A 13,686-nucleotide genomic window follows, 5' to 3' on the forward strand; every position below is an offset into this window, starting at 1 on the left:
TTTCTCGCGGCGCCCTCAAAGTCGATAGAACATGATTTGTTTTTTGCGCGTTTATAGCCAATTTGTTGTGATTCGGGGCATCTTTTTTCTTTAACAATAAACAACTCACCTAAACCCATCAAGGAGATGCCGTCATTAAATTCAAATCACCAGGATAATCAACGTTCAAAATAGAAAAAAAATCATTGAATCCAACTTTCCATGAAATAAATTAGTCGATAAGGAAATTACCTAATTTGGAAAAGTCGAGCCATAATTTTTTACCCAAACAAGGTGGTATGGTAAAAATCAGAGTACGAACTTCGGAGCCCAAATGCAGCCGCTGGTTCTGGCCAGGGTGGTGTCGTTTTCGGCCAGGTTGCGGTCCCTGCCAAAGAAGGAGAGACGTCCCATCGGACACGACAGAATTTCAAGAGCGTATTATAAGAATTATTTTAACTGAAGATAAAAAAAATATGATTCTTAAATGAAATTGATGAGCTAACTTTTTTAAATATTTAAATAAAAAAGTTAAAAACTGATATTTTTTTTTATCTGGAACAAACTGTTTTAGTGAACAGTCGAAGTTAAAAAATAATGGAAAGGCAGAAAAATCTGTAGGTAGATCTAAATTATCGGAAATTTCATATAAATGAGATGGCTATAAAATCATATCATTCGTTTCAAGTATCAAACCGGGATTTAAACATAATACAAAAAAGCTCTTTGCCACTTCAATAAATTGACTGCGACCTATTTCTTGAGCAAGAAATTAAATTTAAACAAAATTATTCTCTCAAATAACTGAAATAACTCTTTCAATCAATAACTCAATTAACTTTTAACAAAGGAATGTTCAGTAAGTATGATGTTATTAAATTATTATTGACGTCATTGAATTTTGCCAAAACAATTCATGTTCCGGATAAAAATTCAGTCTGAATGGAATTAACTAAAATATTTGAACGCGCGCGTGTGACTAACCTGAGAGGGTCGGAGCGGCGAAGGGGGATGGGAGAAGGCGGGCAGGGGGCGCCGTCGCAGGCAAACCACGCCGGCGTCGCCGACTAGCTGCGGCTCACTGGAGATAGGAGATAGTGGAGATTGCACCTTTGTGGGAAGCGCTTCTTGCTGCACATCGTCTCGCATTTTGATACTTCTTAGCTGACCTGCCGCTTTTCACTGCTGCCCTCAACAGATTGCACCCTTTAACCGTGTCGAATCTACCCCGACTGGACATCTTTCATCACCGCAATAAGTAAAACAACTCTTATTTCTCCTCCTCTGCTTTTGATTTGGCCGCGTGGGCGGGCATTGAATTATGTATTTTTAGTGTTTGCCAAATAAACTAAAAAATTTGGGCATATCTTTAAATAACGTTCCCTTTCCGCAAAAGTATTCATGCCACAATGACATTCGCGAGGCCTTTTATTTTTTAATAATTCTCGTTTTACTCTTCAGAGACGATTCTGTTTTAATATTTATCTCTTTTGACTTGAACAAATTTTTTCCACGCAAATCAGTTTCTAGAATAATGAAATTAAATGGGGAAAAAAAGATTTCCTTCCTCCTTTGCAACAGATTTATCTTTTTTTACGTTACTACCGGATATAATTCTCTCTGGTTTTTACAAGATAAAATAGTTCTGAAAATATTTCAATGTTACATGAATAATAATTTGAAAAACAATCAAGCTTTGCAATAAATTTGGGATTTATTGTGCAAGTTTCTTGCTGTTTGTGTTCAGAAAAATTAAGAAAATTAAGAAATTAAGAAAAATTAAGGCAGGACTTTAGCGTTCCTTCACTGCGCATTCAAATCTCCACACAGTCGCATTTTTAGCAGGGTGACCGCGAGGCAAATAATAATCTTGTCATGGTGCATTTTGTTTGTTCTCACTCTCTTTGTTTCTGCGTCGCAAAAGCAAATCGACGTCCTGTGTTATGCGCAAACACATCTGTTTCTTGCCAGCTGCAATTCAAATTCCTCTCATGTGAAAATATTTCCCCGATCTTCACCTCGGCTTAAAGAAAATCGCAACCTAGAAATTGGTAGTCCTTTACAAATTGATTGATCATGTTGATAAAAGAGTTTGCGAGCTGCAAATTTTCTGACAATATATATAGTAAATTTGATTCAATTTAATCCCACTTGCTGAGATTTTTGCATCAAATTTTTATCCGATAGAAGCATTTTTGTGCTGCTTGTTCACAAACCGGCGTTGAATTAGTGATATTCTTCTCGTTATAATCTTCTCGATGCCTCTGCAAATTGACAAGAAAGATTTTCACAACCTCATACGCCTAACGTGGAAAGAGATGCGGCTGGTTTAAAAAGAAAAAAAAACTAAAAAACTGCGTGCCAAGGGAGTGATGGCAGGTCATTCCAGATCTTGACCACCCTGAAGCAAAAGGCACGCTGGCCGAGAACACTTCAGGCCGGGGGCGGCTGGAGGCAGGGGTGCCGCCTGTCATCTCCTCTCAATACTCATTTCTACGCTCTGTATTCCAATTGGCATCTCTGCTCGGTTTTTCAAAGTGTTTATGGGATTTTAATTAGTTTTTTTTTTATCAAAATAGATCAAAATAAGATCAAAAATCAAAACCAAGAGGAAACCGCCTAAATGCAGAATTAAATCGATATTTGATTCTGTTAGATTTGAGATTTAATTTTTTTTGTCTCTCTGTAATAAAATTTCCCTCTTTTTTTCTGGCTTGTGTTAAAAGGGGGTCGCAGACTTTGCCCTAAACTAGTTAAGCCATAATGTTTTTTGTTTTCGAGTGAAAAGCAATCTTTCAACAATAAATAGACTGATCTCTTCAGCAAATAACTGTGAAATAATGAAATTATTTTCCGATTGCGTTTTTTAAGGTCGCTGAAAGCTTCTTGGGAATTTGACTTCATATTTTAGGCGAGTGCCATAGGAAAACGCGCGCATTGTGTTAGATGATGGGCTAATGAGAATGGATTCTGCATCATTGGGCAGGTAATCTTGATAGCAAATTTGAAGCAAAATGGGACACCCGCTGCGAGAGAGGAAAAGGAGAAATGCTTGAAAGTGGAAGGCGCGCAACGCACTTCCTGTGAAATGCACAAATGACCCCCAATTAATATATTGCCGCGGGCGGCATCACAAATTCGTTCCACATTCTTTCTCCAGTGCGTGCATTATTAACGCGATTTCAAATTGAGATTTTGTTGGTTGGTTCCATCTCACCAGACAATGAAGATAATATTTTGACCTTGTAATGTCTGGAAATGTGCTGGAAATTTTGCTTTTCACTCAACTCTTTAGTTGCGCATACATATTGATCGATCACAGAATGCAATCGCTGCGTTAATCATGACAAATAAAATACTCACTAGGCGCCTGTTTTGCAAATATATCTTTGCATAAACATGTAAATTTAAAAATTAGTCCTTTGAAAATTCCAAACTCAAATCTTAATTTAGAAATAACGGACTGATGCAGTAACTCAAATATTTCCGTCACATAAGATAGTGGACATTTTAAGTTAGATAATAATGATTTTTGCTGGTAGCAAGATTTTTTTCTTTATTGTGGCTAAAGTGCTTTACTGGTGGGTAGATATTATTTTATTACCTTAAATGCGTCACATTTTGATATTATGATTAGTCTCGTCAATAGAAAATAAAATCAGCTTATTAGACCATCTTAAAATTGAGATTTTTGTTTTTCGCAGTGATTTCTAATCTTTTGTGTTAATTTTGTTCCAGTGCAAAATCCGCAGTCGTCTAGAAAGAGCTTGCACTTTTCAGATGAGGTTCTTCGCAGCCGCGGCAACAAAGGAGCGAGGCTGAACTTCAGCGACCCCGTCGCCCAAAAGCAGAGCGACGACCGCCTCATCCAAAAGTGAGTGTTTTGGTTGATTTTCATCAGAAAACCTCTTAATTTTTGAGCGCTCAAAACCCAAAATCCTTTCCAAGATTATAGAACTGAAACTTTTTTTTTAAATTCCTTTTTGTAATTTTGAACATTTAAATAGTGTTCTTTGTAATGAACGTAAGACGGAACAAAAAACTGCATTTTTAAGTAAATATGTGCCAACCAACAAGACTTTTCAAAGTTTTCCCAAATATGTATTAAAGAAAAGTATTAATTATATCATAAAAGTCATAAAACCGAAGTTTATTGATATTTTTCATATATTTTCTCTCTGGCAGGTTTTTTATTTTTCATAAAGTGCACCTGTATTACAATGTGATTTTTGCCCAGGCTACGTGTGATTGCTGAACAGCCTCATGAGGGTGATGACTATGCTGGCGCATTAATTTTGACTAAAGCGCTTATGCTGTTGTACCCAGAGCTGGTCTTGGACAAGGGGACTCTCCCTGATGACAGCAAACTACCGTGGTACCTGTGAGTCCATATCTCCTCATTTTAGTACGTTATTTAAAACCAAAATTTTTCATTTTTTTTTTTTTTTTTTTTTTCAAAAAGGGTGTTGCGAGGTCTGATGGTGTTCCTGCCAACTTTGAGCAACGCTGAGAAAAGCAGCATGATTGACCGCATCACAGGACAGTGCATCAAAAGCATTGGCTTGGAGAAGAAACTCGAAGCCAGTTTAATGATGGCGAAAGGGGACGACTTTCGCTCGTTCAACTTTGAAATGATGCACACGCTTCATGCAGACAACCCCGAAAATGTGATATTGTCTGCCAGAAACTGTGAGCTTTAGATTTTATTTAAAAAAAAAAGTAAAATATTCTTCAAATAATAACAAGCAATAATGTTTTCAAAAAAATTCAAGCTTTATTGTTTGTTTATATTTTTCATTTAAATTGGAATAATTTTTAATTTTGTTCCTTTTACTTCAGTGCCTAAATGCTCCTTGGCAGCAGCCTCGTCACTCTTCAAAGTGCTGGAGATGTCCTTCCAAGTTTCGGGACTGCAGGTCTTGGAAAAAGCAAGAAACAACTTGGCAGCAGCTTTGCCATTCTTGCTTGATTGTGGTGAGAGGCATCTTGATTGCTTCAAAGTGTTTGTCACTGCCTACTTTCGAGTGTCCACTGCTGCACAGTACGCCATGGCAAGGGTAATAATTTCTTACACATTCCAAGCTCTAAGAGCTCTCTTACTTTTTTTTATTCCTCTTCTGTAGAACATAGAAATGGTGATGCCAGCAAAAGACGCTGCAGAGATCATCGAGGAGTTGCGCCGCAACCCGAATGCCATTCATTCGGCAAACCATCCGGTGGCTTGGCGTTTGCTGAATGCCATGAAGACAGTCTCGGTGATGCAGTGCCCCTTAACGCCATCAGCAGCTACCCCCTGACTGCTTTTGATATACCAAGCTCAGGCCTGGGCTCCTTTTTGGAAGTGAAGAATCCTGGGATTATCGTAAAGGAAGCATTATTTCTTTAGCCAAAAACTTTGCAAATGGAAGCAACTCGCGGCCCTCAGATAAACAAGCGCAAAAACTACAATTGGTACTGCGGCAGGTATGCAAGGCTGATGTCCCCTGTGTAAAAAAAACCCCACCAACTCGTGGCAGGTTCCTTGTTTGTGCCTAATTGAGTTGATTTAAATCACACAGAAAATTCTTCTTAATATATTTTTCATTTTGTGAAAACTTTTGACTAATAATTTGTATTATTATAATTGTATTCATTAATTTCTGTTGCATGAATAGATCAATATAATGTGATAGTTCAAAGAATTGCTTTTTATTTATTATCTCTGCAACACCATTATATTTTCAATATTTGATTGAAATCCATTTACAAAAGATGAGCCACGCATTGTGCACAAGAACGGGTTCAAATATAATTGAACACAATATTTTTTCTTGTTACAAAAAGTGCCTTCTTTGGAATTTCTGAAAGTTTTTTTTATATATAGTATTGACATGATGATATGAGCTTGGCAATGTGTCATTTGTAATGCTGGAACAATAAGCACAGCCTTTTCTAAATTAAATTATTGATCAATTCACTAACTTTGCTGCTAATGCTAATTGTCGTATAATTAAAAATGACACTTTTTGCCAAATTTTTATTTCAACTCAAGATTCCTCATTTGTCAAAAAATTTCAAACAAGAAGCCACTTTTTTTAATTGTCAGGCAGTGATTGATCGGATTTCGTGAGTCGTTGTGCTTTTGTGTAAGTGTAAAAAGGCGTAAAAATCACAAATAATAAAGAGGTTGAGAAAAATTTTCACTAGAGCAGCCACCGGCCACCGATCCAAGGTAGAGAAGCAGCAGCTCTATATTGTTGGGTTGCAAGGCACGAGGCCAGAGGAATACTCAGTTATTTAATTTAATGCTAACCAACATATATCTTAATTAATTGTTTAGTAGGAATATTATGCATCATAATTAATAACATTATTCATGCCATAAAAGTTTATTATGAATTATGAACTGTTCTTTTATTTCCATAAGTCATTCATGTCATGGTCAGAGCAAAAGATCGATTTACATTTTTTTAGTAATCATAGATGCTTTAATATTTTGCATGCATTTTAATAATTGGTAAAATGATTACATCTTTTGATGATGTATCATTCGGTACTATCACTTGAATCATAAAAAGAATCATATTCATACCATCCTATAAAAAATTTAAAACCATCAATAATTAGATCATTATACAGAATAGATTTTTTAAATGACTCATGAAATTCTTCACTAGAACTTTCTCCTTGCATTTTTTGGAGTTTAGGAGCATGAGCTGGTAGGAGGCAGAGGAATTTAAGTAAATCATCGCAATAGATGGAGTTTTCAATGTTGCAATCAAACTCGAATAACTTTAAATTTTTCAAGATGCGTCCTTGAAGAAGCTGCTCAGTTAAATACGACAGGTCAGTGGAGCAAAGAGTAAAGGCATGTAAAATAGCTAATTCTTCCAATTCTGGTGCCCCAAATAAAAGGAGAATCAAATCAGACGGAAATTCACATTCATGGTCCTCTTTGTAATTTCTGAACAAAAAATGCCTGATGATTTTAAAATGCTTGCCATTCACTTGAGATTTAAAATTGCTCTCTTTCACGGATAGATCACACGAAGAAATTTTAAGTGTACGTAGTTGCTGGCACTTAAAGACTAACTCGTAAAGGTCCAAGCCAGCTTCATAAACTGATTCGTTTAAGACAAGTTCGTGTAGCCTGGCACCACAGTGAGTAAGCACATCAGAAATATGAGAATCTTTCATTTCGTACAAAATCAAAACAGTTAGATTGGTAAGATTACCAAAAGTATGGCTTGGAATTTCAAAACCTGGTCCTGTCACTTTCAGTTTTTCCAAAAAGGGGACAAGTTCAAGGTTGAAGCCAACCGAAACGTCAATTTCTCTTAAGGCGAGTTTTCTTTTGCCTTGGTATGGCAGTTCGTTGTGGAATTCTGCGCCTCCTGAGAGGTACTGCAAGTTCGGCAGGTGCTCCATGCATTCCGATTTGAAGCGCTCTAAGTAGAGGAACTGCTCATTGTAAAGTAACTGTAAGAATAAAAAATGTTAATGTTTTAAAAATCTAAAATATTAGGAAATACCTCATTCTTAATACTCCAGATATCAAATTTGCTCCATTCAATTTCCAGATGTTCCAGTTTTTGAAAATGAAACAAATTTCTCAGAGTGTCAGAGTCGACGAATTCAAAGGCAACAGACAAAGTCAGCAAATTCGGCCAGTGATAAGCAAGCTGCGCCAAGTCTTCAGAGTCGCAAATATACTTTATCAGGGAAATATGTTCCAATTTTGGGAATTTCCGTAGGTACGGAAGCATGTTACGCATGTAGAGTTTGTTGCACTCTATGTCATTGTCCGGGTTGTTATCGATTAACCAGATAGCAGTCCGGCGCTTATCCAAGATGCTCTCCAAGTTTGGACACTTGTCGGCCAGCATCTGCCACACTTTCTGGTCGCGCTCAATGTATTCCCAGGCGCATCTAGTTCCAAAGATGCTGAAGTCAAATTCCTTTGTGTGAACATCCAAGAGATGGCTTGCCAATTCAAACATCCAGTTGGCCATGGCTTGGGTCTGATATTCGTCAATTGATCCTTGTTGGGATGCCATGTGACTCAAGATTTCCTTCTTCATCATAGGTGCTGTAATCAAACATCAAACATTCAGTATGTAATTAGACATAAAAATATAAATCATACATACATGGATTTCGATTTATAGAATAAATTAATTTACTTACAGAGGTAGTGAAATGGTTTGAGAGAGGTTTGTGCACATTCATCGCTGTCCGCTATCTTTTTCAAAACAAGTTCTTTCAAAGGCTTCACCCTTCTGGAAAATAAATTTGATAAAATTTGATCCAAAGTTAGAAAAAATTAGAAAAAATTAGATCCAATATATGGTTAGAAATGCGATTCATGATGTTTCTGATAAATTATTTTTTCAAAGTTTTAAAATTTTTTTTGGTCCCAAAAAAATGTGCATGAAAAAATTAGAAAAAAATTAGAAAAAATTCGAAAAAGTTTGATGCGAAAATTCGATAAAATTTAATGTTGAAATAAACATGGAATTTTTTATTTTTGATAATGAGTAATACAACCAACAGAGCCCAAACAAAAATTAACTGACGAAAAAGACACACGTACCGTAAATATGTGTACGGGCCAGGTTGGCCAACACAAAGGGAGAATAATAATTAAATTAAACTCCAGAAGATTCTTTTAATTCGTATATTGTAGTAAGGCGGTGTTGTACATTCAGGATGTGTTGGTATTAGAATCGGAAGTTGAAATTCGAACTGTAAAAACATAATACAATCAGTACAATGAATTACAAACATGTTATTTGAGTATTGGTAAATTGAGTGGAGGCGCCGGCATTGCTCAGCCGGCGAACAGTTTTAGGTTCGGCGTTTTGGGTTAAATTCACTGGCGGGGCCGGTGATTATGCACTTATTCACTGGGCGGGTCATTTTGCCGTCGAGGGAAATTGCACAGAAAGGTTCTTACCCCATAAGTTGGGTTCAGGCGAAGGTTTGTTGAGTGAGCGATTGAGACGCGCGCTCCATGGCTGGCTTGGGGCGCGAGAATAAACGTGGTTGGGTGGGGCTCACATTGCATGGGAGTGCTGCAGGGTAAATGCTGTAGGGTGCAGCACAGGGTGGTGGAGTGGTTTAGTCTTGACTAAACGATTTGTAGTGGGCAGCGGGAAACCGCTGACCGCTACATAGGCCCCCACTTGGAGACCGGAGGTCACTCTCAGTATGTTTCTCTTGGTGAGGTGTCTCTGGGCGAGAAGGTGTCTCTTGGCGAGAAGGTGTCTCTTGGCGAGAAGTTGTCTCTTGGCGAGAAGGTCACTCTTGTATAGGCTGGAGTGAACGAGGAATTTGAGGCGTTGGACTTTTGCTGAGTCCAAAAACAGGAGAACTTGGAAGTTCTGTATGTTGGTTGATTCCAGCCGGGGGAACTTGGCGTGCTGGAAGGTAGTTGGTCCGATCAGCTCTTTCAGGTGTGTCCGACAGGGTGTGTCCCCAAAGGTGACGAGAAACTGCTATGTCTCGTTTGCGCGGTGGGTTGCAGGTCACATACTTGCCGTGTCGGTCCGAGTTTGAAGGCTCGTGTCGGCGTCGCTGATGTATGCTCTGATTCAGACGAGAGTTCTGCATAAAACTCGTGTGGAGCAAAATTGTGAGTAGGTGCAGCGACAGTTTTTGGAAGCGCGGTGCAGTGTTGTCTGACGGCTTCTGTGGAGAGGTTCGATCCTTGGTAAGTGTAGGTTCGAAGGACAGCTGCTGTCCAAAGATTTGGCCTTGGCGGCGGCCACGGTTGCTTGCATGTGAGGAGGCGTGGCTGCTGACAGCATTGGTGTTGGCGGTGTTGTGACGGCATCATGGCGAAAGCTCGTCGTTCGGCGGTCTGCCGAATGTGTATGTTGGTTCTGTCACTCGATGGCTTGATTTGTTGAAGGCGATTCTGCGTTGAAGCATCTTGTTGAAAGCGATTTTGCGTTGAAGCATCGTGTTGAAGGCGATTCTGCGTTGAAGCATCGCGTTCGGTATCTTGTTCGGGGTCACCATTTTGTACGGGCCAGGTTGGCCAACACAAAGGGAGAATAATAATTAAATTAAACTCCAGAAGATTCTTTTAATTCGTATATTGTAGTAAGGCGGTGTTGTACATTCAGGATGTGTTGGTATTAGAATCGGAAGTTGAAATTCGAACTGTAAAAACATAATACAATCAGTACAATGAATTACAAACATGTTATTTGAGTATTGGTAAATTGAGTGGAGGCGCCGGCATTGCTCAGCCGGCGAACAGTTTTAGGTTCGGCGTTTTGGGTTAAATTCACTGGCGGGGCCGGTGATTATGCACTTATTCACTGGGCGGGTCATTTTGCCGTCGAGGGAAATTGCACAGAAAGGTTCTTACCCCATAAGTTGGGTTCAGGCGAAGGTTTGTTGAGTGAGCGATTGAGACGCGCGCTCCATGGCTGGCTTGGGGCGCGAGAATAAACGTGGTTGGGTGGGGCTCACATTGCATGGGAGTGCTGCAGGGTAAATGCTGTAGGGTGCAGCACAGGGTGGTGGAGTGGTTTAGTCTTGACTAAACGATTTGTAGTGGGCAGCGGGAAACCGCTGACCGCTACATATGTTTGGATTTTAAGTTGAATGAGTGACCACCAGGCGTCGCTGGCTCAAAGTTATGCTGCGGGCATGAGTGTTTGATGTATTCTGGGTTGATCGATGCGCACGTATTTTTATCATTTTTATACTGAAAAGTGTGCTTCAATAATAGGAATGTAAAGGTTCGCCACCGCCAACTCTTCTTTGAAATTATTAAAATTTGAAAAAATTTATAAAATTTTTTCTAATTTTTTAAAACTTTTTCTAATTTTATCAAATTTTTTCTAATTTTATCAAACTTTTTCTAATTTATCAAATTTTTTACATATAAAATTAAATTTTTTAATCTAATCTTCTTAAATTTGTGTCTAGAATTGTTGCTTCATTAAATTAAAATTTCATCCAATATTTAATAAAATATTTTCATCGCTCGTCCGACTCTCTAGCAAATTTTGGTGCTGTCAGCTCGGAGAAGCTTACGGTCGGAAACTCCACCACTTGTCCGCACCGATCTGGTTACTGCGTGCAGTGTAGGAAAACAAGTGACCGGACTTATCTAGTGGCCAACTGTCCCTCCCTGAAGTTTGCTCAGACGTAATGACACCAGGTGAGACCTTATGCATGTATTTGCATTGCTTTAGTAATTGACGTTTACGTTTTACAATAGTTATTTAATATATCTTGTAATTTCATCAAATTTTTTTCAAGTTTTACCAAATTTGTTTAGAATTTATTAAATATTTATAAAATTTTATAAAATTTTTTCAAATTCTATCAAATTTCTTCAAATTTTATCAAATTTTTCTCTAATTTTATCAAATTTGTTACATATTAAATTAAATTTTTTTTTCTCATCTTCTTGAATTTGTGTCTCAAATTGTTAAAAAAAAAATTAGAAAATTAGAAAAAAATCTGATAAAAAATTTGAAAAATTTGATAAAATTTTATAAATATTTAATAAATTCTAAACAAATTTAGTAAAACTTAAAAAAAATTTGATGAAATTACAAGATATATTAAATAACTATTGTAAAACGTAAACGTCAATTACTAAAGCAATGCAAATACATGCATAAGGTCTCACCTGGTGTCATTACGTCTGAGCAAACTTCAGGGAGGGACAGTTGGCCACTAGATAAGTCCGGTCACTTGTTTTCCTACACTGCACGCAGTAACCAGATCGGTGCGGACAAGTGGTGGAGTTTCCGACCGTAAGCTTCTCCGAGCTGACAGCACCAAAATTTGCTAGAGAGTCGGACGAGCGATGAAAATATTTTATTAAATATTGGATGAAATTTTAATTTAATGAAGCAACAATTCTAGACACAAATTTAAGAAGATTAGATTAAAAAATTTAATTTTATATGTAAAAAATTTGATAAATTAGAAAAAGTTTGATAAAATTAGAAAAAGTTTGATAAAATTAGAAAAAGTTTGATAAAATTAGAAAAAATTTTATAAAATTAGAAAAAATTTGATAAATTTTTTCAAATTTTAATAATTTCAAAGAAGAGTTGGCGGTGGCGAACTTTTACATTCCTATTATTGAAGCACACTTTTCAGTATAAAAATGATAAAAATACGTGCGCATCGATCAACCCAGAATACATCAAACACTCATGCCCGCAGCAAAACTTTGAGCCAGCGACGCCTGGTGGTCACTCATTCAACTTAAAATCCAAACATATTTACGGTACGTGTGTCTTTTTCGTCAGTTAATTTTTGTTTGGGCTCTGTTGGTTGTATTACTCATTATCAAAAATAAAAAATTCCATGTTTATTTCAACATTAAATTTTATCGAATTTTCGCATCAAACTTTTTCGAATTTTTTCAAATTTTTTTCTAATTTTTTCTAATTTTTTCATGCACATTTTTTTGGGACCAAAAAAAATTTTAAAACTTTGAAAAAATAATTTATCAGAAACATCATGAATCGCATTTCTAACCATATATTGGATCTAATTTTTTCTAATTTTTTCTAACTTTGGATCAAATTTTATCAAATTTATTTTCCAGAAGGGCAGATTCTGCACTTTTGATCTTTTTGCGCGGGCAATCTCCACAAGACGATGGACATCTAATTCGCTGTCGTTACTTCTGGAATTATAATTTTTTTTCACAATATATGTATGTATATTCACTGGTGAACCCCCCCCCCAAATTTTACAAAAATTACACCGCGTAAGCGTATTCCCATTCAAATTTTCCGCTTTCCCACTTATCCAGCAGATGTGACCCTCCAGCAGGAAATACATATTATGTATGTATCGAACACTACATAGCGCGCGCATAACCAAAATAAAACCAAAACAAAAAGTTTTTATGGCGTCGGGCGTCCCAAAAGAGGACTCGCTGCCAAATTGAAACCTGAATATATTATGTTTACCTCTTGGCCTTTTTTGACATTTTTGGGTTATGGTTATCCAGTGGTTAGGTTTCCAAAATGGATCTTCGTCCTTCCAAAGTTCCGAGTTGTCCGGATTTGGCTTGGTGTACTGAAGCAATCAAAATAACATAATTAAATTACAAGCCTAGTGGAAGGGCAATGGAAACTTATTTACAATATCAAATTCTATAAACACACTTTTATCGATAAATTTAAATTTCAGACGGAAACGTTTTGCATGAAAATTTTAAGAAATTAAAACATGAAAAATGTTAGTTATGTATGCGTCTCCTAATTTTAAAATCGTAGCCAGCGCAAACAAGAACGATAACTAAAATTATTATCGAATTAAAAGCACCAACGAATGCAAAAATGAGAAATCGCCAAGAATAGAGATCAAAACAAATCCATGTGCTTCCAGTGTCCAGTGCACATATGCAAGAGAGGTCATATGGTCGATTGTGACGTCACGCTGGAATCTCGTTGGCTGGATGCTTGGTCCGCTCGCCAATTGCAGCTCTCGTTCATAATTTTCATATCATACGTGGCGCGAAAACTCTGCTTTGACCGGTAGTTGTACGCGTTTAATACAAGCATTATTATTACACTGGCTCAGCCTCATGCTCACAACTTAATGCTCAGGCAATGATATTTTTTTACAATAAAAAAAAGAAAATAGCGAATATGTCATTATATTTTCTAATTTAAGTTTTCAATGATACTGTGGGAAATAAATGTATCTTCAATATTGATTCAATGAATTGTTTTT

The 13,686-nt window shown here is 37.0% G+C and overlaps 2 protein-coding genes across 8 annotated transcripts; one reads left to right on the top strand and one right to left on the bottom strand.

Annotated features, from left to right (window-relative positions):
• The first annotated feature begins 1,068 nt into the window (after positions 1-1,068).
• On the top strand, positions 1,069-6,357 carry LOC132192797 (uncharacterized). 2 transcript variants are annotated; one of them, XM_059612938.1, is made up of 7 exons: positions 1,069-1,237; positions 2,851-2,965; positions 3,718-3,853; positions 4,217-4,360; positions 4,442-4,668; positions 4,819-5,036; positions 5,103-6,357. In XM_059612938.1, exons 4-7 carry the CDS (start codon positions 4,290-4,292, stop codon positions 5,274-5,276), a joined length of 690 nt encoding a protein of 229 aa, XP_059468921.1. In that variant the 5' UTR covers positions 1,069-1,237; positions 2,851-2,965; positions 3,718-3,853; positions 4,217-4,289; the 3' UTR covers positions 5,277-6,357. The 2 variants fall into 2 exon arrangements, with proteins under 2 accessions (XP_059468921.1, XP_059468914.1); XM_059612931.1 differs by lacking the exon at positions 2,851-2,965.
• LOC132192768 (uncharacterized) lies at positions 5,662-13,368 on the bottom strand. 6 transcript variants are annotated; one of them, XM_059612875.1, is made up of 6 exons: positions 13,280-13,368; positions 12,918-13,026; positions 12,565-12,628; positions 8,146-8,237; positions 7,491-8,047; positions 5,662-7,437 (listed from the first exon to the last, which is right to left on the bottom strand). In XM_059612875.1, the coding sequence occupies exons 3-6, from the start codon at positions 12,606-12,608 to the stop codon at positions 6,505-6,507; spliced, it is 1,626 nt and encodes a 541-aa protein (XP_059468858.1). In that variant the 5' UTR covers positions 12,609-12,628; positions 12,918-13,026; positions 13,280-13,368; the 3' UTR covers positions 5,662-6,504. The 6 variants fall into 6 exon arrangements, with proteins under 6 accessions (XP_059468858.1, XP_059468866.1, XP_059468885.1 ...); XM_059612883.1 differs by having other exon boundaries at positions 13,276-13,333; XM_059612918.1 differs by lacking the exons at positions 12,565-12,628; positions 12,918-13,026; positions 13,280-13,368 and adding exons at positions 8,552-8,703; positions 8,915-10,125; positions 10,337-10,573 and having other exon boundaries at positions 5,663-7,437.
• Positions 13,369-13,686: the final 318 nt, after the last annotated feature.

The sequence above is a fragment of the Neocloeon triangulifer genome, unplaced genomic scaffold, assembly GCF_031216515.1.
Source record: "Neocloeon triangulifer isolate White Clay Creek 2 clone unplaced genomic scaffold, ASM3121651v1 ptg000001l, whole genome shotgun sequence".
NCBI lineage: Eukaryota > Metazoa > Arthropoda > Insecta > Ephemeroptera > Baetidae > Neocloeon > Neocloeon triangulifer.

Coding starts and splice junctions, on each gene's coding strand:
- LOC132192768 (XM_059612875.1), bottom strand. CDS start 12,608: ATGTCCATCGTCTTGTGGAGATTGCCCGCGCAAAAAGATCAAAA. Junction 8,238..12,564: donor CCCGCGCAAAAAGATCAAAA/GTGCAGAATCTG, acceptor TTTATTTTCCAG/AAGGGTGAAGCCTTTGAAAG. Junction 8,048..8,145: donor CAAACCATTTCACTACCTCT/GTAAGTAAATTA, acceptor GTTTGATTACAG/CACCTATGATGAAGAAGGAA.
- LOC132192797 (XM_059612931.1), top strand. Junction 3,854..4,216: donor GACGACCGCCTCATCCAAAA/GTGAGTGTTTTG, acceptor ATTTTTGCCCAG/GCTACGTGTGATTGCTGAAC. Junction 5,037..5,102: donor CACAGTACGCCATGGCAAGG/GTAATAATTTCT, acceptor CCTCTTCTGTAG/AACATAGAAATGGTGATGCC.